Source organism: Onthophagus taurus, chromosome 10 (assembly GCF_036711975.1).
Source record: "Onthophagus taurus isolate NC chromosome 10, IU_Otau_3.0, whole genome shotgun sequence".
In the NCBI taxonomy this organism is placed as follows: Eukaryota; Metazoa; Arthropoda; class Insecta; order Coleoptera; family Scarabaeidae; genus Onthophagus; species Onthophagus taurus.
Window position 1 is genome coordinate 7,169,958 of NC_091975.1, and position 23,752 is coordinate 7,193,709.

The 23,752-nt window shown below is 33.8% G+C and overlaps 1 protein-coding gene and 1 pseudogene across 1 annotated transcript in view; one reads left to right on the forward strand and one right to left on the reverse strand.

Moving 5' to 3' along the window:
* The window catches only part of LOC111420464 (disintegrin and metalloproteinase domain-containing protein 10-like), a 43,827-nt gene extending 21,591 nt beyond the window's left edge, over positions 1 to 22,236 (forward strand). The window contains exons 6-12 of the mRNA XM_023053450.2: positions 9,092 to 9,216; positions 10,722 to 10,850; positions 10,918 to 11,086; positions 12,269 to 12,438; positions 12,499 to 12,666; positions 12,721 to 13,095; positions 20,599 to 22,236. Of these exons, the coding sequence (XP_022909218.1) occupies positions 9,092 to 9,216; positions 10,722 to 10,850; positions 10,918 to 11,086; positions 12,269 to 12,438; positions 12,499 to 12,666; positions 12,721 to 13,095; positions 20,599 to 21,582 (2,120 nt within the window). The 3' untranslated portion in view covers positions 21,583 to 22,236. The remainder of the gene's footprint in view (positions 1 to 9,091; positions 9,217 to 10,721; positions 10,851 to 10,917; positions 11,087 to 12,268; positions 12,439 to 12,498; positions 12,667 to 12,720; positions 13,096 to 20,598) is intronic.
* On the reverse strand, positions 13,903 to 17,767 carry LOC139431464 (piggyBac transposable element-derived protein 4-like; annotated as a pseudogene).
* Positions 22,237 to 23,752: the final 1,516 nt, after the last annotated feature.

The following is a 23,752-nucleotide window of genomic DNA, read 5'->3' on the forward strand; positions in this document are numbered from 1 at the left end:
CAAATATTAAGACATTTTATAAAAATTAAGAATATGTCAAAATTGACGTTGACGTTCTTAACCGGAAGTTGACCATAACTTCGTTAATGTTGAAGATAAATATGTCGTGTTTGTACTCATTTTAAAGGATTTTTAATGAAGATTATAAATAAGTCAAAATTGAGGTTGACATTTTAAACCTGAAGTTAGTTATCATATAATAGGCAAATGGAGAACATTATGGTGTTCTTTCATGCTGTATTCTTTATTAAAAAACCTTTAAAATGAGTCCAAACAAGACGCATTTATCTCAAAAAACAAAAAAGTTAGAATAAAAAACGTTAAACCCGAAGTTAGCAACAAAGAAGATATCAATTTAATTTTTAAGTATTAATACCAACCTTAATTTTTTATTTTTTTTTTGGTATATTTTTGTGACAAATATTAAGACATTTTATAAAAATTAAGAATATGTCAAAATTGACGTTGACGTTCTTAACCGGAAGTTGACCATAACTTCATTAATATTGAAGATAAATATGTCGTGTTTGTACTCATTTTAAAGGATTTTTAATGAAGATTATAAATAAGTCAAAATTGAGGTTGACATTTTAACCTGAAGTTAGTTATTATATAATAGAAGTTTTATAACTGAAGTTTTAAAATGTTAAAACGTGGATTTTTAAGCCACATGATGATTCAAAAAGAAATATTAAGAAACTTGTTTGTTATGTTATATCAATAGAATGAGGGATGTTAATCTATTTGTAGAGTAATGTAATTTTCTTCAAAAAGTTTTACACGATATACATATTTGTGATTAAATTTATGTCACGACTTACAGAAACACTCTGTATAATCGTAAAACGACTGTCCAAGCGGATTATGTGCTTGTGATGGCTGTCATCAATGTTCTGTGATAAAAACAGATAGGCATCAAAAAATGTTCAATAGTTTGAGCGTGTCCATTCTGAGAAGTCATATTTTTAGAGAGATGAAAATGAAAATCCCGTTTTTTTGCTGCTTAGTCAAGTGATGCATAACGCGGTCTAATTTTGAAACTTATTAATGATGTTATAGAAAACAAATATTGTAACAAAAAAACGATATTTTGTTGTTGTTTTGGGTATTATATTATAAACAAATACGATACGGTTCTTGTGTTATAGAAAATTTATTATTTACGTAAATTTACATTTTGTATTTGGATGAAGGGCTTTAAAACAAATAAATTAAAACAAACGCCGCGCCGGTTTTAATTTCGAGAGTACGTGTTTTGAGCGGGACTCGAAATACATCGACAAATTTTAAATTTGGGATCACAATGTCCCACTTTTTTATGTCCCATTTTAATTTATCAGTTACCATAAAGAATCGGCAAACATTTTTTCCGCGATAACATTTATTTTCATTTTTCTTTTTTAACCTATTTGAATGAATCGGAAATAAAAGCAACGCAACGGGGGAAATTCGGGGACTAGTTTGGGTCGGAAAGAAGGGCTCATTAAGAGATTGCATCTAAGTGGAAAAGGAAAACGAACGAAAAGAAAACGTGGACAGTTTCGAGTTTGGCCGGAAAATGGAATCGACTCTAATTTAAAACCGAATCGAATCGGTTTAAAAAAGGGAAATTGATAAAGAAAAGTTAAAATAAAATAAAAAATTTATTATGAAACCCAAAAAGCACCAAAGAATCAAGTAAAGTAATTCTATTTGGCACCCTCTCATCTACTTACGTGAAAGAGGCACTTTTCTCTTGTCCAAAGCAATTTAGAAAGCCTTTAGATGCAGAGCCCTTTTCCCCTTAGTCATTCTCGGAGTGAACCTGAAGGGGGAGGCCCCAGCACCCTTCGTTGCGTTTAAATCAATATTGCCCAAATAAAGCCAAAAGAGGGGAATGCAGTAAACGCTAACAAAGAACTAGGAAATGGTAACATTCCACTAAAATGACTCTCCAAATGTAATAAAAATGATTAACCGTTATTTATTCATTTTTATTTCGATATTTGCATAGACACAGTTCAAGATATAATTCGTAAACATCTCACGATGTTCACGGGGGTTGAATACGAATCGTAGACATCCAATTACCGGGACGAACGTGTGAGTTTCTAGTCTCTGGGGGAGTTGAACGTTGTTCGCGCAAAATAGATTTTATTTTTTTAGAAAAATCTCGAGATAACAACATACCATCTAAATTTAACACAAAAACTAAACGTTTGCTTTATTCAAAAACGGGAAATTGCGTTTATACTCAATTGCCGTTGAGAAATTGAACGGGCTCCGCCGCCACGCGCCGGGGGCAACATATTTAGGGTGGAACTCTTTTTGCCCCGGCAGCAAAGGGAAAATTGAAATTTATATTTAATTTTCCTTCGGGGAACTCAAAGTCCAATTCATCTACATATCAATGAAACGAGCTGAAAAAAAGGAAAACTTTTTTGAAATGATATGATGGTTGCTGAAAGACTGGAAATTACGAAAAGGGGTTTGCTTCTTTTTGTAAGTGGGAAATAGGGTGAAGTTTAAACCTACCTGGGTGCATTAAAATACGGTAAAAATGCTCAGCCGTTGCGGTATCGATCGTTTGGAAAATGCACGCCACCCTCCCCCAAATGCGTTATTCGTGTAAACTGTAAATAACCTAAAATGAGAATATTACGTTAATATTAACGTTTAAATGGATATTAACACTGATAATGGGACGTTTTTTTGGTTCGGATATAGTAATATATGTATTTACATTTTCGGTTTATCTTCGACAAATGAATCAGATGAAACGCATCCAGTTGGAAACATAGAAGTATCTAACCCTATTAACTAATACACTCCAATTGATGAAGCAAACTCGTTCTATTACTGGCTCGTTGTGTATCTTACTGGCTTTAAAATGGGTAATATGAGCATAATCTTATATCTCATAAGTGTTAACCATAGGATGTGTAGAAGAATTCTGATAAAATTTGTCACCGAGAGTTTATTAATTAATAATACACCAAAGGATATCACATCAAAAATAGAGTAGGAGTAATTTCTTATGCTAGTCCTCCATTGATGATGTGGATAAAATCTTGGCAATTATGAAAAAGAAGCAATTCCTGGTGTTTATCCTCTACTTAGGTTGATATGATTAATTTGACTGCGTAAGACAGTTTAAGTTTAGATTGCAATAAAATTGTAACTAACTTTACTGGGATTTCGATTTCATGTTTTTAATCGTTTAAAAAATTTTAAGAAATGCAGCGAACTACACGTCATCATATTAAACATGCGCATTAACAACGCAGATTGTATTCTCTTCAACTGAGTAAACGCTAACGCCTCGGCCACAAACATCCTCGACTACTATTTCTTTAATTTTATAGGTTATATAGGGTGTCCCAAAATTAACGCAAGATTTCAATTTGCCGCCATTCATGCAGTACAGTGTTGACAACCCTAAAAAAAAAATAAATCGACAGTTGACAGTTTAGGGTTAGTAAAAATGGAGTGTTACACAATAGAACAACGTGTCTTCATTATTGAACAATATTTCAAAAATAATGACTGCTTGGCGGCCGCAGTTCGAAAATTTCGTACAAAATATGGTCGGAATACTGTTTTAACTTCGTCAACTGTGAAGAGATTAATTGAAAAATTTCGGGAGACAGGATCCGTTGGAGACACCAAACACACTGGTCGTCCAAAAACAAGCCGTTCAAATGTCAATATCGAAACAGTGCGTGCGAGTGTCGGCGACAATCCAGGAACCTCAATTCGGCGTCGTGGACAAGAATTGCAAATTTCAAGAAGCTCTCTACAGCGTATACTCACTAAAGATCTGTGCCTACATGCTTACAAAATTCAATTAACACAACAACTGAAGCCCAATGACCATGCACAGCGTAGAGAGTTTGTTGAATGGATTATTGAGCATCAACAAATGAATGCTGATTTTTCGAGCAAAATCATCCTAAGCGACGAAGCACATTTTCACCTTGATGGGTTTGTTAATCGCCAAAACTGCCGCTTTTGGGGTTCTGAAAACCCACATGTGATTGTCGAAAAGCAAATGCATCCACAACGTGTCACTGTTTGGTGTGGATTTTGGGCAGGAGGCGTAATTGGACCATACTTTTTTGAAAATGAGGCTGGTCAAGCAGTGACTGTTACTGGTGCTCGATATCGCGACATGTTAACACAGTTCTTTTTGCCGAAATTGAATGATATTGATGAGGCCAATATGTGGTTTCAACAAGACGGTGCCACATGTCATACAGCCCGTGAAACACTTCAATTACTGCATGAGACATTTCCAGGTCGCGTACTCTCTCGTTTCGGTGATCAAAATTGGCCCCCTAGATCGTGTGACTTAACACCATTAGATTTCTTTTTATGGGGTTATTTAAAATCACAGGTCTACGTCAACAAGCCCACAACCACGCGTGCATTAAAGGAGGAGATTCAACGTTGCATCGACGAAATTCAGCCACATTTATGCAGAATGGTCATGGAAAATTTCGACAAACGAGTGCGCATGTGTATGCAAAGCCGTGGAGGCCATTTGCCCGATGTGTTATTTCATAAATAACCCTATCCTATGTACTTTATGAATCAATAAAAAAATTACAATCAAAAGACTAAAAACTGTGTTTGCTATTTAATTCAAATCTTGCGTTAATTTTGAGACACCCTTTAGAAGCTCGGCTAATGTCTCTTCAACGAAATACACACTAGGATCCATGAACTTTGCGTGATCAGTAAAAAAATTTCGTAGCGTGCTACTTGACTGCACTCACTGGTCAAAATAATAAACTTTATGAGAACCAGAGCTATGTACCACCGCCTTTTTAAAAAACTTTGTGCAGAAATGGGATCTGAACACGAAATACTACTCTACTATACAGAAATACGCTGGTTATCATACATGTTTTGATTTTTTTGAAACAAAAATATATACAGTTTTGGATAATGACAATTTTTTGCAAGTGCAGAAGTCACCATCGTCGATGCTGCTGAACAACTCTAGAGAATGGATGCAGGTATAACTGCAAATTTTTCTATGATAGAAGAACTGCTCTCACATAGTGCAGGAAAAACTGGAAAAATCTTCATTATCAGCTGAAATAAAATTCAAAATGAGATTTCAATACACCTCGAAACAATGCAGAATTCGTTTGATGGGTATTTTTGCCCAAAAAATTTTAAGCAGGTGATAATATGTGTGCGAAGTCCGATTACCGACCGGTTAGGAAACAAACTATGTCGTTATTAGTATCGTTTGATACTACATATATTTGTGTGGCGGGATTCTTAAAATCGGAACCGATTATACATGAACATGATATGCGTCTTGCGTTATCTAAGACCTATCTAAGCACCATCTCATTAATTTTATTTTTTACTGTAGCAATAAATATTAATTGCTAATTGCTTTAATGGTGTAGATTGTAGCAGCTAGGCTAATATCTTTTTAACAAAGTAAACTCTACTATAATTTTATGTTGCAGATTATAGCAAATTTGCTAACATTTCTTTAATAGAATACACTCTAGCGCCTCGCCCGCAAGCGACCTCGGTTACTATTACTTTAAAGCTGTTGATTGTAGTAGCTACGCAAATATTTCTGTAACAAAGTAAATTCTATTGCCTCGCCCGCAAGCGACCTCGGCTATTATTTCTTTAATGGTGTTGATTGTAGCAGCTAGACTAATATCTTTTTAACAAAGTAAACTCTACTAACTATTTTATGTTGTAGATTATAGCAAATTTGCTAACATTTCTTTAATAGAATACACTCTAGCACAGCGATGCACAGACTTAGAAAGACTAGGGGCCACTCGGGCAAATCATGAACTGATGGCGGGCAGCCAGAAGTATAGGTAATTAAAGACAATAAAGAATTGTTAATAATGTATTAAAATTGAAAAAGAATTTATTAATTTGAAACGTGGCACAGCATAGTGCTTACAATCTTTTTTATATTTGGCTCAAATTTACTTGTAGCAACACGTAAAACTGCTTCCAAACTATCATTTGCAAGGCGGTTTCGATTTTTTGTTTTATTATTATTTAGTTTTGAAAAAGTTTGTTCACATATATAGGTAGAACCAAATAAGCTGGCACATTTCAGAGCGTTTATGCGCAACTCTTTGTACATATTTTTATCAATGCAACGGTAAAAGTTCTGCAAGTCTCCTTCGTTGAATTTGTTGCGTAAATCTTGGTCGTTTTGAATGTCGATAATTTCTAACTGCATTGACTCTGGCGCATTTTCAACTGAAATCGTGAAAGGATTGCTGAATATGTCCAACAGAGGTTTCACTTTTTTAAACTCCGAAAATCTGTCTTGAAAAGATTGAATCAAAATATCTAGCTTTTCTACATAACTGAAATTAATCGCAGTTTTGTTGAATTTTTTAGCCATTTTCTTATAATTCGGAAAATGATTGTAATTTCCAGAATTCAATTGCGATCTGAAAAGTGTCAGCTTGCTTTGAAAGGATGATACATGAGCGTAGAGCTGGGATATCAGTTGATTTTTGCCTTGAAGCCGTGTGTTCAAGACATTCAAATGATTTGTAATGTCAACTAAAAAAGCCAAATCACACAACCAATCAGGATTGTTATGTTCCGGGACATCCTTTTGCTTTTCCGCCAGAAATATTCCAATTTCTTCTATTAAATTTAGAAATCGTTCCAGTGTCAATCCACGACTTAGCCACCTTACTTCTGTATAATACAGTAAATCTCCATATTCGCTTTCGATGTCATCAAGGAATTGTTTGAATTGCCTGTGATTGAGTCCTCGTGATTTTATGAAATTTACAGTCGAAACTACCACTTTCATGACATTTTGAAATTCAATTTTTTTAGAACAGAGGGCTTCTTGGTGTATAATGCAGTGAAACTGCATGAGATCTTCAGCGTTTATGTTTTTTTCTTGCAGATGCTTTTTCAGCAAAGTAACTAGCCCGGAATTGACACCAATCATCGAAGGAGCACCGTCAGTCGCAACTTCCGATAATTTTGATAAGTCCAAATCAGTTTTTGAACACTCATCCAAAAGTACATTGAGTATATCAACTCCTTTGGTTTGACCTTTCAATGAACACATTCCTAATAACTCTTCTAAGACTTCAAAATCTTGAGTAACACCTCGTATGAATATGAGAAGTTGAGCTGTGGGACTAATATCAGTGGATTCGTCGAGTGCTAATGAAAAAAATTCAATGATCTTAGTTTTTTCAGTTAATTGTTCCGCAATATTACCTGACAAAGACATAATTCGTCTTTGGATAGTCATACGATTCAGTTGAATTTTCTCAAACTTTTTTGCTGCTTCTGGACACATTTTCTTAGCGGCAATTTCTATGCATTCTTTTACAAAATCCCCATCATTGAAGGGGCGACTTCGCTTTGCTATCATTCGAGAAATTTCATAACTAACTTCTGTAGCTGTTTCTGAATCTTGAATGGGTTTTATAAACATAGCTTGCTGACCAATAAGCTCCCGTCTCAGTTTTATGGACGTGGCTCACAATATCAAAAGAAACAAAGTACGAAGAATATTATTTTTGCTGTCGGCGGGCCACCAGTATTCAACCGGCGGGCCGCGGTCTGTGCATCTCTGGTGTAGATTGTAGTAATACGCTGATATCTCTTTGACCAAATAAATTCTACTGCCTCGGCCGCAAGCGACCAAGGCAACTATTTCTTTAATGGTGTGGATTGTAGTAGCTATGCTAATATTTCTGTAACAAAGTAAATTCTATTGCCTCGGCCACAAGCGACTTCGGCTACTACTTCTTTAATGGTGTAGATTGTAGTACTACGCCAGTATCTCTTTGACCAAGTAAATTCTGCAGCCTCGGCAGCAAACGACTTCGGCTACTATTTCTGTAACGGTGTTCATTGTAGTAGCTACGCTAATATCTTGTTAACCAAATAAATTCTACTGCCTCGGCTGCAAGCGACCTCGGATACTACTTCTTTAATGGTGTAGATTGTAGTATTACGCTAATATCTCTTTGACCAAATAAATTCTACTGCCTCGGCCGCAAGCGACCACGGCAACTATTTCTTTAATGGTGTTGATTGTAGTAGCTACGCTAATATTTCTGTAACAAAGTAAATTCTATTGCCTTGGCCACAAGCGACTTCGGCTACTACTTCTTTAATGGTGCAGATTGTAGTAATACGTTAATATCTCTTTGACCAAATAAATTCTACTGCCTTGGCCGCAAGCGACCTCGGCTACTATTTCTTTAACGGTGTTGATTGTAGTAGCTACGCTAATATCTCTTTGATCAAATAAATTCTACTGCCTCGGCCGCAAGCGACCTCGGCTACTATTTCGTTAACGGTCCAGATTGTAGAAGCTACGCTAACATTTGTTTAACAAAATAGATTTAACTGCCTTTGCCGCAAGCGACCTCGACTACTATCAATTTAATGGTTTAAATTGTAGTAGCTATGCTAATATCTCTTCGACAAAGTAAATTCTGCTGCCTCGGCCGCAAGCGACCTCGGCTACCATCATTAGATTGTAGCAGCTACCCTAATATCTCTTTAAAAATTATAATAATCTTTTGTAAACGTTTGATGGAAACTTTGTCTTATTTTTAAGAAATAACTGATTATTTTATCTTTTAAAGATGCTATTAATAACTAAAAATATTCAATTACAAAATGATCCGTGTTTTGTATAGCAACCAACGAAAAAGGTATAAAACGAAAACAAAATGATTTGTCCCGGATGGAAATTTACAACGGCAAACAGAAATCCAATGCATTCATATGGCGTTTTGTGCCCGGAGTCGGAATAAAGCCGCCCCCTCCGGGTGATATACGGTTCTCCTCCCATTTTTGCGCTCTTACACGAGACGAGTTTTCCGGAAAGAGGCACGACCCGATTTTCCCCTGAAAATCCACCATCCTACTTCCGCGCCACCCTACCTTTCAATCATTACCTTACTATACCAGCACCAAATCCAATATAACGGCATTTAATATTCCTTTCCTATCTACGGTTCACCCTTCCGAATCCCTCCTCTCTTTCGCTTTACAAACCCCTTCATCGTACATACGTCGGCTTTGATGCGCTAAAACGGCCTTATGTTACCGTTTTCAGAGGAGGATTACGATGCTTTCTGCCTCGCCTATATGTTCACCTACAGGGATTTTGAGATGGGTACACTGGGACTTGCGTGGACCGGGGATTTAAAAAATGCTGGTGGAGTTTGCGAAAAAAACGGGGTAAGTCTTTTAATTTCATTTTGTTTTATTGATCTCAATGTTTTCTCTATCTGATAATTACATTACCGTACAATTTCAACGCAGAGTTACCGCAATAAGTCGTATTTACCCTAGATTCCAGTTTCTCTACTTGAACGTGGTTATACGGTACCGTGAGCCACTTGTTTACTTCCGGGTAGGTATATGAAGAGAAGAGAGAACGTTATTGCTTATACGAAACGATGGTGGTGATGATGATATCGGCCTTAATTGCTGCTGCTCCCGTTTGTTTACGCTACTCCCTACGTTCTAATTGTGTCCTAATTGAATTGGTTTTCTATTATTATTTTGTGCGCTATTCAGCATCCACATCATACTATAAAAGCAGAAATAATACGAAAATTAGATAATAATTAATGTTATTATTATTCGTGTATATTGAGTTGCAGAAATCTAATTTTTTTTTAATAAAAATTAAAGAGGATTCGTTGGGGTGGAAATGAAAATAAATGGAGGTTGCTATCAATCGGGGTTTGGTTGGTTGATGGGGGTTTGTGATTCCTCTTTTGAGAGCGTCGCGTCGTCATCTCCGTTCCGGATTTTGTTTCCATTCTCATTAAAACGAGCCGCGGGTTCGGCGGGGCGCCGAGTGTCAATTAGTCGTGATTGCGAGACCGAGCCGGAACGGAATTAATTATAATTTCACGGCCGTCCGAGCGCATAACCGGCTCATCTTCGATTAATGACCGAAGCCACCATCGAAACCACCCTCTAACAAATTTAAGAGCGCATCATTTATTGTGAAAATTTTAAACAAAACCTAAAAAAGCCGATTGGTGTGAATCAAATTAGTTCTAATCTACTAAAAACATCTTTGGGATACTTAATTAAGAAGAAAAATTTTAAAAAAATTATTTTGGCGATTTTTGAAATTGCCCAAAAGGTACAAGGAATTAAAGAAAGTTGATTGGTGTTTGTCAAAACACTTCAAATCGATTTAGAATGTTTTTAGGTTACTTAATAAAAACGATAGGAGTTAAAAAAATTATTTGGGATGTTTCCCAGATGATTCAAAAATTTTAAAATATAGAAAAAGCTGATTGGTGTGAATCAAATTAGTTCTAATCTACTAAAAAGATGTAGTATACTTAATCAAGAAGAAAAAAATTAAAGAAATTTAACTTAATTTTTCGATTTAGTATTAATTTTAAGATAAAATTTGTCAAGATAAAAATTGAAATGTTCTCCTTAATTTCCAAGAGTTAGTTGGGAACATCCCACAGATAAACCTCATAAATTTAAGTTGTACTTTAGGAACTTTAGGATCTCTGGAACTTCGATTAATTTTTCTTTTTATTAATCGAAAATTTTTTAATTAAAACAAATAAAACTAGATCAAACTCTTTTTTGATTCCCATTTTATCTCCGGCTCTTCCTTCTCTTTACAAACTCCTGCTTGGAGAGAACGCGACGGCCGCCGTAATAAATTCAAAGCCCCCGGTTTAATTAACACGTTTAATTTTCAGCACTACAGGGGCAGCCTGAAGTCTCTCAACACGGGCATAGTGACCCTGTTGAATTATGGCAAGCACGTGCCCCCGGCCGTCTCCCACGTAACCTTAGCGCATGAAATCGGTCATAATTTTGGATCACCGGTAAGATTTCTTCCATTAATATCAATTAATTAATAATTCAAATTCAATATTTTTATTATTAAATCAGCACGATCCGGTTAATTGCACTCCAGGAGGCGAAGATGGAAATTTTATTATGTTTGCAAGGGCCACATCGGGGGATAAAAAAAATAACAATCATTTTTCACCGTGCAGTTTAAAAAGTATTAATCCGGTTTTAAATTTTAAAGCTAGATCACCAAAAGGATGTTTTACAGGTAATTATTATTATTTTTTTAAACTTCCAGTACACACTTTAGAACTAACACTAAATCTGGAACTAGAAACATTCTGGTTTAGCCGCACCTCTCTTTAAGACGGCTAAACCTGAATGATTCTAGTTCTAGGTCTTGTGTTAGTTCTAGTGATAGTGCAAGTGTAAAACTAGAACTAACACAAGAAACTCAAATCATTCGGGTTTAGCAGTCTTGAGAGACGTGTGACTAAACCCAAATGTCGAAACCCTACTTAGTTCTAGCTTTAGTTTAATAAAAATATACAACAATTTAACGCTAAATAACAACTAAAACTTGAAAGATTAAATTTGAAATTAAAGAAATGTCATAAGTAATGTCAAATTATTTATTACGAAAAATTAATTAATAATCTATAAAATCATTGAATTATAACATAAAAGTTTTTTAATTTCATTAAAAATAGTATAGAATGGGGTCATACACGATTTTTTTTTTATTATATTTTCTGAAAGTTTATATAAAAATATAGTTACCGTTATTTTTTTTTTTAATATTTTCGAACAGTCATTGTTAAAAAAATTATTGAAAATTTATATACCCATTTGCGCTTTTAAAAGTCCCGCGTTGATGACGTACGATTCTCACTTTTGCGTCCCCTGCTCCCGCTCAAATGCGAGAAAGAGATGAACGTCATTTAGGTTGTATTGAAAAGAGATAGAGTGTTTGTAGGTTATGTTTATTATGTTTTGTTCATGGATGTAATAGAGACACTCTATTACATCCATGGTTTTATTTTGACACTGTCACACCGCAAGCGCTATCTAACGGACAATTTAACTTGTTTTAGGCAGTGCGGTTCCTACGTCACAGAAAAGCCGCGAAATTATTTCGTTTGAATATTTGCTATTTTTCACTTCAAATTACGCAAAATATAAAATTGATCAAAATATTTCTTTTACTTTGTGTTCATGCATATACTTGCATATATCGTTTGACATAAAAATTTTCTCTAAATTTAATAAGTGTGTATGACCCCATTAAATTTTCATATAAATTAACTAATTTTAATTAAATTAAAATTTGAAACATTAATTATTATGGTATAAAACGTCACTCATAGATGTCGTCACTAGTGCTGCCAACTTAAATTATTTTTTGACATCTGTCAAAATTAAAAAAAAAATTTTTTCAATTTTTTTATAGAACCTCAAACATCTCTTTGTGGAAATGGGGTTGTTGAAGAAGGAGAAGAATGCGATTGCGGTTGGGAAGGTGATTGTAAAGATGATTGCTGTTGGCCCCAACGCAAAATTGTCCCCATCGATGAGCCCCCGTGTCGATTACGAGGAAGAAGTATTTGTAGTCCTTCCCAAGTATTGTTATTTAATTTCTTTAAATTAATAAGTTTTGATTAAAAAATTTTTGTTTTTTAGGGTCCTTGTTGTACCTCAGACTGCCAATTAAAATTCGGAAATAAATGTAGGGACGATAACGGATGTAGAGACGCCAGTTTTTGCGATGGACATGGTCCTAAATGCCCCCCATCGATAAATAAGCCAAATAAAACGATTTGTAATGAGGAATTTGTTTGTTTTATGGGGGTATTTACGAGTACTTGTTGTTTTATTGCTTTAATTAATTTATTGTTCTTGTAGGAATGTACAGGATCGATTTGTTTAGCTTATGGGTTAGAATCTTGCCAATGTACGCCAAGTAAAGATGATAAAACGAAAGCTTGCGAGCTTTGTTGCAAACTTCCCGGGGAGAATCAACCGTGCATTTCAAGTAAACAATGGAATAAACCCCCGTATGATGTTCCTGATATGAATTCAAAGCCGGGAACTCCCTGTAATGATTATAACGGTTATTGCGACGTTTTTCAATTATGCAGGGAAGTTGATCCTTCTGGTCCATTAGCTACATTAAGGAAAATGTTGCTTTCCGAGGAAAGCATCGCTAGTTTTAAGCGATGGGTTATGGATTATTGGTACGCGGTTGCTTTAATTGTTTTAACCGTTGTTGGATTATTGGTAAGTTAATCTTTTTGTGCCTTAGTTTACTTAATTTATAGTTAAAATTAGATTAAAACTTTTCTTGTTCTACATCTTTACGAAAAAAGTGAGTTCTTAAGCTAGAACTGATTAACACGTTGACTGCCATGAGAAGCAACAGTTGATTCTCATGTAGGTTTACTTTTAAAAGCCAAATGTAATTCAAAATATATGCCTGAAATCAATTTTTGGATTAAGTTTAAACGTCAATGTGACACAAATTCAATGTTACCAACTGTAACCAACATTAAATGTCAATTTTATGAAACGTCATGTTTTTTTTTACGAAAATTAATTAATTTATGGTTAAATAATACGAAAAAAGGAATTTGTTTCCTTTTTTTTAATGTTAAACCTTTAGGAAGTCCTAAAAAAATTAAATTGAATTGACGTTTTTTGAAAATTGACCATTAAACGTTTCTGGGGTTCTGGCCAAAATAAAAATTTGAGAATTCAGACTTACAATGATACAATGTAGTCTACATACACCCCAGAATGATAATATCTCACCTCCTGAAATGTAATTAATTGAATTTTTTAAACGAGGGATATTAGAACTCTATATTATTTGAATAAAAAGTCGAAACTTGTGCTACGAAGTGACGGCTACAGCAGTAGATTTAGCCGCACGTCTCTCAAGATTACTAAACCCGAATTATTCTAGTTCTAGGTCTTGTGTTAGTTGTAGTGATAGTGCAAAACTAGAGCTAATACTAGATCTAGAACTAGAAACATTCGGATTTAGCCGCACGTCTCTCAAGACGGCTAAACCCGAATTATTCTAGTTCTAGGTCTAGTGTTGGTTCTAGTTTTAGTTCAATAAAAGTATACAACATAATGATATCTTATGCTAACTTATATAAGTTAACCCTTTGCACTCGTATATACGTCCTTTTGTGAGTACACTGTACTCGGACTATCATTTTATCTACTTATCTGTCTACTCGGAATTTTTTTTATATGGGATTTTTTTGAATGCGCTAATTTTGCTTAGTAAATACACTTAGTGTAAAAACAAAATAAAAATTTGGGAAAATTAAAAAAAAATCGCTTAATGTTAAAACTGTGGGATGTTTTTTAAAAAATATTTTTTTATGCAGATGTTTATTCAAATTAAACACAATAATATATTACAATTATATCATGAAAAATAACTAAATAAAAAACAATGGCTTATAAAAATAATAAATCTTGAGGATAGAGAAACACAAATAAAACCTAACATTATCATAATCACTACCATTATCATTAAATAAATTTATACACAATATAAAAAAATTACGTTTGATAATGTTGTAGTGTATGGTACCGTTCGAACCAGTCACCAATATGTAGTCCAGGCTTACGGGTGCAAGTGTCACAAATATACCTAGTTTCCCGCCTGCCGCCTTGTACTTTACGGTTAGAACATACCGCACAGTCTTTTTTCTTCCCATCATTTTGGCGTAAAATATGTAATTTACCATTTAGCCGCTGTTTTGTATCTACAGATGATGGTCTGCCAGAAGTTTTGAACCCCTGCCGAAAGTTTCCCGAACAAACTTTAGATGTGTCATTGGTTTTTTGTTTTGGCCCCGTTGTGAAATTTTATATAATAAATATGCATTGACACTGGACATTTCGAGTCCCCAGAAAAATAACTTTCACCACCACTTCAAACAATTCCTCAGGAAACAGTATGACGCTGAATAAGAGTCTGCGCGGTCGACACCTCCCATAACTGGCTTATTTACAACTTGTAAGTTACCTCCACGTACTCTTCTGTTGATAGGCTGTGTTCCTGAAATATCCCACGAAGTAAGTGTGGTGACGACCCTTTTATCTTTCCATGCCAATAACATCAAATTACCTGATCTGCATGCAAATGTGTTAACTTCGGCAAATGTTGGTTTTTTGATAGAATCAGGTATAAATTTGCGGTTTATTTGTCAAATGAACATTTAGTTTTAACAACTCTTCTACAAGTAGCAAGCTCGTATAGTATCTATCGGTGTCAAAATGATATCCTTTACATCCTGGGTTATTGTTTAATAATTTTTGACAAAGATGGAAAATTATCCTTGTTTTCCAGGTAAATCAGGTCTCACTAAATCTTCCGATGTCAAGCTTCCGTAGTACGGCAAAATTGAATAAACATACCTGGTGTTAGCATCCGCCATTAGATAAATTCTTATCCCCCATTTCGTAGGCTTGTTAGGGTTGTAAGTTAAAAAACTAATTTTACCCTTAAATCCAACAACAGATTCGTCTACCGATATCTCTCTTGATGGAACAAAATGTTCTTTGAATTGTTTGTCCAAATAATCTAAATAGTGACTGACTTTCTGAGTTCGAGCCCTAAGAGTTTGGTCATTTGGATCGTTTTCATGCAAGTGGAGCATCCAAAATATTTGTAAAAATCGTTCTCTTCTAAATATACTACTAAAAAAAGGTATTTTGGCATTAAACTGTTGTGACCAATACTCATGGATATTAGATACGGTTATCAAACCCATATTTAGAACAACCCCAATAAATGCGGTAAACTCTTCTACTGTAATCTACCCACGGGTGCCATGTAGAACGTTTTGACAACCTCTTCTGTGCTATTTTATGTCTAGCGTAGTTATTTGTTATTGTTCCACTATTTTTATTATTAGCTCATCGGTAAAAAAGAACTTGAAAAAATCTATGAGTTTTGTAAGTATCTGGAATTTGTGGTCCTACCATTTTATCCCCAGAAGTAAATAGAATCCTGTCTGGTGCCTGATCGTGGCATGTGACGTCCTGCCATGGACCAAAATTACCAGGTTGTGTTATATTCTCGTTTTCTACACTGCTGCTTGAACTTGATGGTAAAGTTAAGGTTCTCTGTCTTTTAGTAACTATAATATCACTACCACTACTAGAGTCACTTTCTTCACTAATATTATCACTATACAATCTATCATTTTCAAGCGCGTTTAACATGGTGTGCCGCCTATACGGCGACATACGAGCGCAACGGTAAAACGCATCTTGCCGCTCCTACGGCGACATACGAGTGCAAAGGGTTAACTTATATAGTTTTTATGTAAAATATGGAAATAATATGGACTTCTTACATGTTTTGTTAAAAAATTTCATTGAATTACACTTCGGGAGTTGAGATATTATCATTTTCCGGGCTAAAATATTTTCATATTTCCAGCACTTCCGGTTACATACCGGAAGTCGCCACCAACTTTATTTTTTTAATTGGAACACCCTGTATGTTTTTATATATTTGGATTTGTCTGTTTTCAAGGTTTTATGAATAACTTTACTTTTTGCAATTTAATTCAGCCATTCTCGAATTTTTCTAGAAAAATCTGCTCCTTCAGACATTTGTTCAAAAAATCATAGAACAATCGATTTTTGGGATATTAGTTTAGGACTCAGCATATGCTTAAGCTACATGATGGAGTATCTTTTGGTGCCGAGAACAGCTGTCTAGAACGTTTGGTCACTTTACTATGGTACATTAACTTTTCGACATGTGGAAGTACCATAACTTCAATTTTTATATTTATGGGTATCCCCCATATTTTTTATATCCCATATGTGCCATACCTAACCATTAATAGTTTGAATATATGGATATTTAGCCTAGTGTGCCATGATGGGGCAGTTATTGATGGATTTCTTATTAAAAATGAAGTGTTTGGTGAAGTTTAATGGTATAGATTTGAAATTGTAATTAAATTTTTTGTACAAAATTGAAGTTTTGACGTTGATTTATATGTTAGATTAATCTCCGTTGTGTTGACATTAAATTTTCGGATATTGAAGAATGTTATGGATGATATTGAGGCAAGCTAAAGTTGATATTGGAGACTATTATGTATGATATCGTAGAAAACCATGAATAATGTTGAGGAAGAGCAGGGATGATGTTGAGGAATATTATGGATGATGTTGGAACGATATTGAGGAATGAGGATGATATAAATGAAGTTGAAGGCGCTAAGGAAGGACGTTTTTGAAGAATGTTGTAGACAGAACTTGTAGAGCAAGCCTAGGAGGATGTAAAAGAAGGTTAAGGAGTATTAGGGATTAAACAGAAGGGACTCTTAAGAATCTCAAACGGATATCATAAACTATGTAGAGGAAGATTTAATTGATATTTGTACAATAAGAACTAGGAATGATGGCGAAGAATATTACAGGCGATCTTGAGGAATGCCACGAACAATATTAAAGGATGGAGGGAAACAAAAACGATATTGAGGAATGTTGAGAAATGCTAAGGACAATGTCAAGGGATATAAAATTAAAATTGCTTTATTCAAGAATTCACTCTTTCATTCACTTGCAACATGGATAATGTCCTAAATGTCAAGGGAGGTTGGGGATGATATTAAGGAATGTTATGATGTTGAAGTACGCCAAGGATGATATTGGTGGAGATTATGGATGATGTTGTAGACTGTCATAGATAATGTTGAGGAAGGACGATATTGAGAAATATCACAGACAATTCTGAGGGAGCCGAAGGATGATGTTGTCTCCTTCAATATTGGATGTTACCAGATTGTTAAGGAAAATGTCGAGGGCAGTTTTTGATGGATTTTTCGGTATTTCTTATTAAAAATGAAGTGTTTGGTGAAGTTTAATGGTGTAGATTTGAAGTTGTAATTAATTTTTTTATTAAAAATTGAGGTTTCAATGTTGATTTATACAGTGTGTCAAAGGATATACGTTACAAGAGGTATAATGACTTAAAAATTGAATTGCTAAGGAATTAAGCCCTGCTTGGTGTGAAGAGAATTTTAAGAATATTTTCATATTTTACAAACAAAGGCGGCCTTGACAATGAATCGAAAACTATTTTTAGTTTAGGTAAAGTAATTTTTTTGTTCATAATACGGAAAAATTTTATTAAGAAAAGTTGTTCAAAATGAGAAATTATGTTCCTATACAAAATTTCAGAAGGATCTATCTACTTTGGTTGAACCATCACGTTTTAGTTTAAATAACATAAATATTCTATAGTAATTGAAATGTGAACTAAAACTGATATAATTTATTTGTCAATATTTGCGACTACTTAAGTCATTTTTCTTTCCATGGCATTTTTCATTGATTTTTTTTTCTTCACTCTGACCTAATCTAAAATATGGTGGTTTAATCAATGTAGATAAATCTTTCTGAAATTTTGCATAGTGCCATAATTTTTCATTCTGAACAACTTTTCTTAATGATATTGTAATAATTTTAACATTCTCTTAGTTCACCGAGAGAACATAACCTAGAATTTGTGACAGAGAGATTTTTTGTTGGTGAAAATCTTATCTTAAACTGTTTTGTTTACTTCCAAATGTATCAATTATTGTAGTTCAGCTCCTAAAGCACATTTTTCATCCATCGTTTGAGGTTTTAACGTTATTTTGAGGAAGAAATCCTTGATTTAAATTTGAATTTTTCCAACTTTACTCATTGTTGAAATTTGGCGTGTACTCCAATGTATGTCTAAAAACAAGAAAAGACAACGTTGAATACGAAGTTTTATTACGTTTCATAAAGGAATAAGGGAGAAATCAACGAAAAAAGAATTAAATTTTGAAGGTTAATTCCGAGAAAAATCAAGAGATGACGCTAGTTTCGAAGCAAGAATTTTGAATTTTGAAAAGGGCGGGAAGCTAAGGGCCAATCAGAAACGAGGAAAAAACAGTTGGAGTGCCGGGGTATATAAGGAGATCGCGAACAGGGAGTGAGAGAGTTGTCGTCGGACCAGCGTCGAATTCACGTCGTCAGATAGAAGAAATTTTGAATCTCAAGAGATAACCTCAAAAATTTAAGATAATTTTTTTTTTTTAAAAGTCAAATCAACTTACAATATTAAAATAAAAAGTGAATCATCCTACAACCTATTCCGAAGAACAAACAGTTCAATTTCCCGTAAGAAGAATCCTGTAGACAATCCAGAAAATTAGTTAGTGCCCCGAACGCAAGAGACAATCCATAATCCAGATACCACATTGAACTCCAATCCTTTCTTTTTCACAGTGAGTCGGATGATAATTTTATTTTATTATTTAACATAACTTACAAAAAGAAAATTCAAAGAATCAAACTCAAAGAATAACTCACAAGAGTTTCCTATAATTTTGATCAATACTTACTTGTGTGTAAAGATTTATTAGTTTTTTTGAATAACGTTCATTTATTTAATTCTATTTTTTTTTAACGAGTTTGATGACAACTTAAGACATCGGCCATTTGTTATTTTCAAAGAACGGTTCTAACTAGTTTTATCCTACTCTCTCTCTCTCAAGTAATAAACGGGTTCTCTCTGATATCGATATTTCAGTCGATAACCGCAGTTATCTATTTTATTTAAAAATTTATCTCTCGTAAATAAACATTGTTATTAAAGTAAATTTAGGAAAACCATTTTTTTTTGTTACTCATATAACGAGTTAATTTGATTTTGTGTTTAATTAAATGAATTTTTTGTCGAACCTGATTAATATTCTTTTGAACCTGAACTTGCCCGAAACCCTGAGTTTTTTATAAGAGTCTCTTAAAATTAAAGAAACCCAAATTTATAGATTAATAACTTGTGTATAAAACATCACACAAGTAAAACAGCACAATATTTTGCCGCATCATGAACAAAAAGCTTACTTTACCTGAACTCAAAATAGTTTTCGCTTCACTATCAAGACCGAGTTGATTTTCAAAATATGAAAATATACTTAAAATTCTCTCCACACCAAGCAGGGCTTAATTACTCAGCCTAAAAATAAAATTCAAAATTTTTTAAGTCATTATACCTCTTGTAACATCTATCCTGGGACACACTGTATATTAGATTAATCTCTCTTCTATTAGATTGCATTCGAATTTGTACCAAATCGTTTTGATGACATTTACTCATAAAGTTAAGTTAGCTACAATTTTTTGAGGTTTTGCTATTAATAATACCTCTAGTTCAATGATTTCTGAGGTTAGAAATAATTTGAAAAACTCAATATTCACTGTGTTTTTCTTCCAAATACGCCAACATTTGTTCTCATCACTACTTTCTTGCATATTTGCTTGAATAACATCATTTATCGTGTCCAATACACTATCTTATGCTTTTTAGGTTTATTTGCATTCCGTGGTTTTTTTCTAGCAGGTTCATCATCAGAAGAATAATTAGAATTTCCGGGAACAAATTCATCACCAGAATCCTCAAATGGTTCATTATCGTCTTTATCTAAAAGACACTCCTGCCACAATTTTTGTTGTTCTTCTTCGTAACTCATTTTTACAGACACTTTTTATGCCAAAAACTAACCTAAATTCAACATATACCCTCCACGTACAGCATTTTTGATTTACACAATCACATTTACAATCATAGCTGCTTCTCGACTGAAAACAATAATAATTTAGGCCAGAATGAATAGACTTTTAGTAACTATTGCGGCAGTCAACGTGTTAAAAAATGTATTAAATTTGATTAATTACTAAAACAAAATTGACGGTTTTTAGATTTTAAGCACAAAACTATTAGGAAAACGTCCAAATGTAAAAGTAAAATCAGTGACAATAATACATAGTCAAACAACGGAAACTGTAAGACTTCCTGATGTCGATGGGCAAGTAACGGTTCATCCCCCGCTACGTTCAAAGTTGCCCTTAAAAAGAAAAGTAAGAAATGGTAAAAAATTGGGAAGAAAACCGGCGGTTAAAAAAGAAGCTCAAAATAATAATAATAATATAAATAGTCCAACTAAAAAAGGTTCGCCTAAGAAGAAAATGCGAGTTTCCGCGGCAGTTAGCGCGGAGGAATCGCGAAAAAAAACGGGTGATACAACCGCAGTGATTGAAATCCCACCAAGTAAAGTAAAAAAATCGTCAGTTAGCCGAAGAAAAACCAAGAAAAAGAAAGAAGTCATCGATTATAGCGGGGCTCAAAACGATAACGACAACGGCAAAAAGGGATTGTTAAATCAAGAAACCGACAACTTAACGGATCCGGTTGGAAAAGTTCAAAATTGGTTATTAAAATCGCATCAACTACCCAAATCAAAATCAACCCCCGCGGGTTTAACCGATAAGTCGAGAAGTCCTCATAAACGGTTAACGAAAAGAACCGAACATAAAAAATCACAAAGTATCGGTAACTTATCGAGTGATAAAGACAAAGTTCGACTTCAAGTGGTTTATAAACCGCCGTTTAAGTTTAGTGTTAAATTAAAAAAGCCGGAGAAATCTCCCGTTGTTGTTGTGGAAAGTCGCGGGTTAAAAAAACCGAGAACTGCGGTGTTGGTGAGGAGTAGTGGTAATAAAGAGAGGGAAAAGTTGAAAAAGAATGCTGTAAAACCGGCGGGCGATGAAGGTGTAGGAACTTCAACGTCAAAAACGACCGTTTTAAAATCAAATAATGAAGATATTGACTCAAATATTCATACCGTCCAATCGGACCTGGATGTTTTGCTGTCGGAGAGCGAATTTCTTTTCTCGGACAGTTGAAGTTGTCCGGGCCATAATTTTTAAAACTGGCTGTGGAAGACATTCCAATAAAGACAAAAAATAATTAATTTTTTTAATAGAAGCCAGATTAACTCGTTTTTTATATCAATTAATTTTATTTAAACGTACTTAAATTATTAACTTTTTTTTTAAACTTAATTTTTTTTTTATAAAGTTAATCTGTGATTTCAAATAAAAACTTTGTAATATAATCACAACTTAATTAACAACTATATTTATCTACATCAAAAAAAAATTAATAATAAAATAAAATTTCGATCGAGGAAATTGTACATATTTCGATTTAATGGTATTTTTACAGTGCCATTTATTTCCGTTTTAATGAATTGTTTTTTTTTTTTTTTTTTTTGTAATAGAAACTGAAGTGTCAAATTTCTTATTAGCGTGCCAAAAATAATTAAAAAAGAAAAAAACAACCTTCCTTTTTGTAATTAACACGCTAGTTACTTATCTTATATTGAAATTATCTTTCCTTTCAAATTGTTGTTATAGATAATTAATAGGACATATCAATCTAACTCGGATTACTTTTTTGAGTTTTTCTCTGTAAGAATTATTATGAAAAAGGTAAATTTAAATGTGAATTTTATTGTACGACTTTGTATTTTTTGCAAATAAACCTTCGAACGTAAATTATCAATGTTTTTCATCACCATTGGCACCACAACCCTAAACATAATCTTTATTTGAATCACCCGGTATAGTTTTTTCAATAGTCGAGTTTCGAACCAACCTCAATATCAAAATAATACCGATTAGTTCGGTAATTGAACGATAGATGGCGATATTATATAAATTACTGATGGTTCGAAACTCGGCTAAGGAAAAAAGTATACCGGGTGATTCAAAAAAACATTTAACTTTCTGCAAATTCTATTTTAATTTCAATTTTTGTTTGAATCACCCGGTATAGTTTTTTCAATAGTCGAGTTTCGAACCAACCTCAATTTCAAAATAGTTCTGATTAGTTCGGTAATTGAACGATAGATGGCGATATTATATAAATTACTGATGGTTCGAAACTCGGCTAAGGAAAAAAGTATACCGGGTGATTCAACAAAACATTTAACTTTCTGCACATTCTATCTTAATTTCAATTTTTATTTGAATCACCCGGTATAGTTTTTTCAATAGTCGAGTTTCGAACCAATCTCAATTTCAAAATAGTTCTGATTAGTTCGGTAATTGAACGATAGATGGCGATTTTATATAAATTACTGATGGTTCGAAACTCGGCTAAGGAAAAAAGTATACCGGGTGATTCAAAAAAACATTTAACTTTCTGCACTTTCTATTTTAATTTCAATTTTTATTTGAATCACCCGGTATAGTTTTTTCAATAGTCGAGTTTCGAACCAACCTCAATTTCAAAATAGTTCCGATTAGTTCGGTAATTGAACGATAGATGGCGATGTTATATAGATTACTGATGGTTCGAAACTCGGCTAAGGAAAAAAGTATACCGGGTGATTCAAAAAAACATTTAACTTTCTGCACATTCTATTTTAATTTCAATTTTTATTTGAATCACCCGGTATAGTTTTTTCAATAGTCGAGTTTCGAACCAACCTCAATTTCAAAATAGTTCCGATTAGTTCGGTAATTGAACGATAGATGGCGATTTTATATAAATTACTGATGGTTCGAAACTCGGCTAAGGAAAAAAGTATACCGGATGATTCAAAAAAACATTTAACTTTCTGTACATTCTATTTTAATTTCAATTTTTATTTGAATCACCCGGTATAGTTTTTTCAATAGTCGAGTTTCGAACCAACCTCAATTTCAAAATAGTTCCGATTAGTTCGGTAATTGAACGATAGATGGCGATATTATATAAATTACTGATGGTTCGAAACTCGGCTAAGGAAAAAAGTATACCGGGTGATTCAAAAAAACATTTAACTTTCTGCACATTCTATTTTAATTTCAATTTTTATTTGAATCACCCGGTATAGTTTTTTCAATAGTCGAGTTTCGAACCAACCTCAATTTCAAAATAGTTCCGATTAGTTCGGTAATTGAACGATAGATGGCGATTTTATATAAATTACTGATGGTTCGAAACTCGGCTAAGGAAAAAAGTATACCGGGTGATTCAAAAAAACATTTAACTTTCTGCACATTCTATTTTAATTTCAATCTTTAG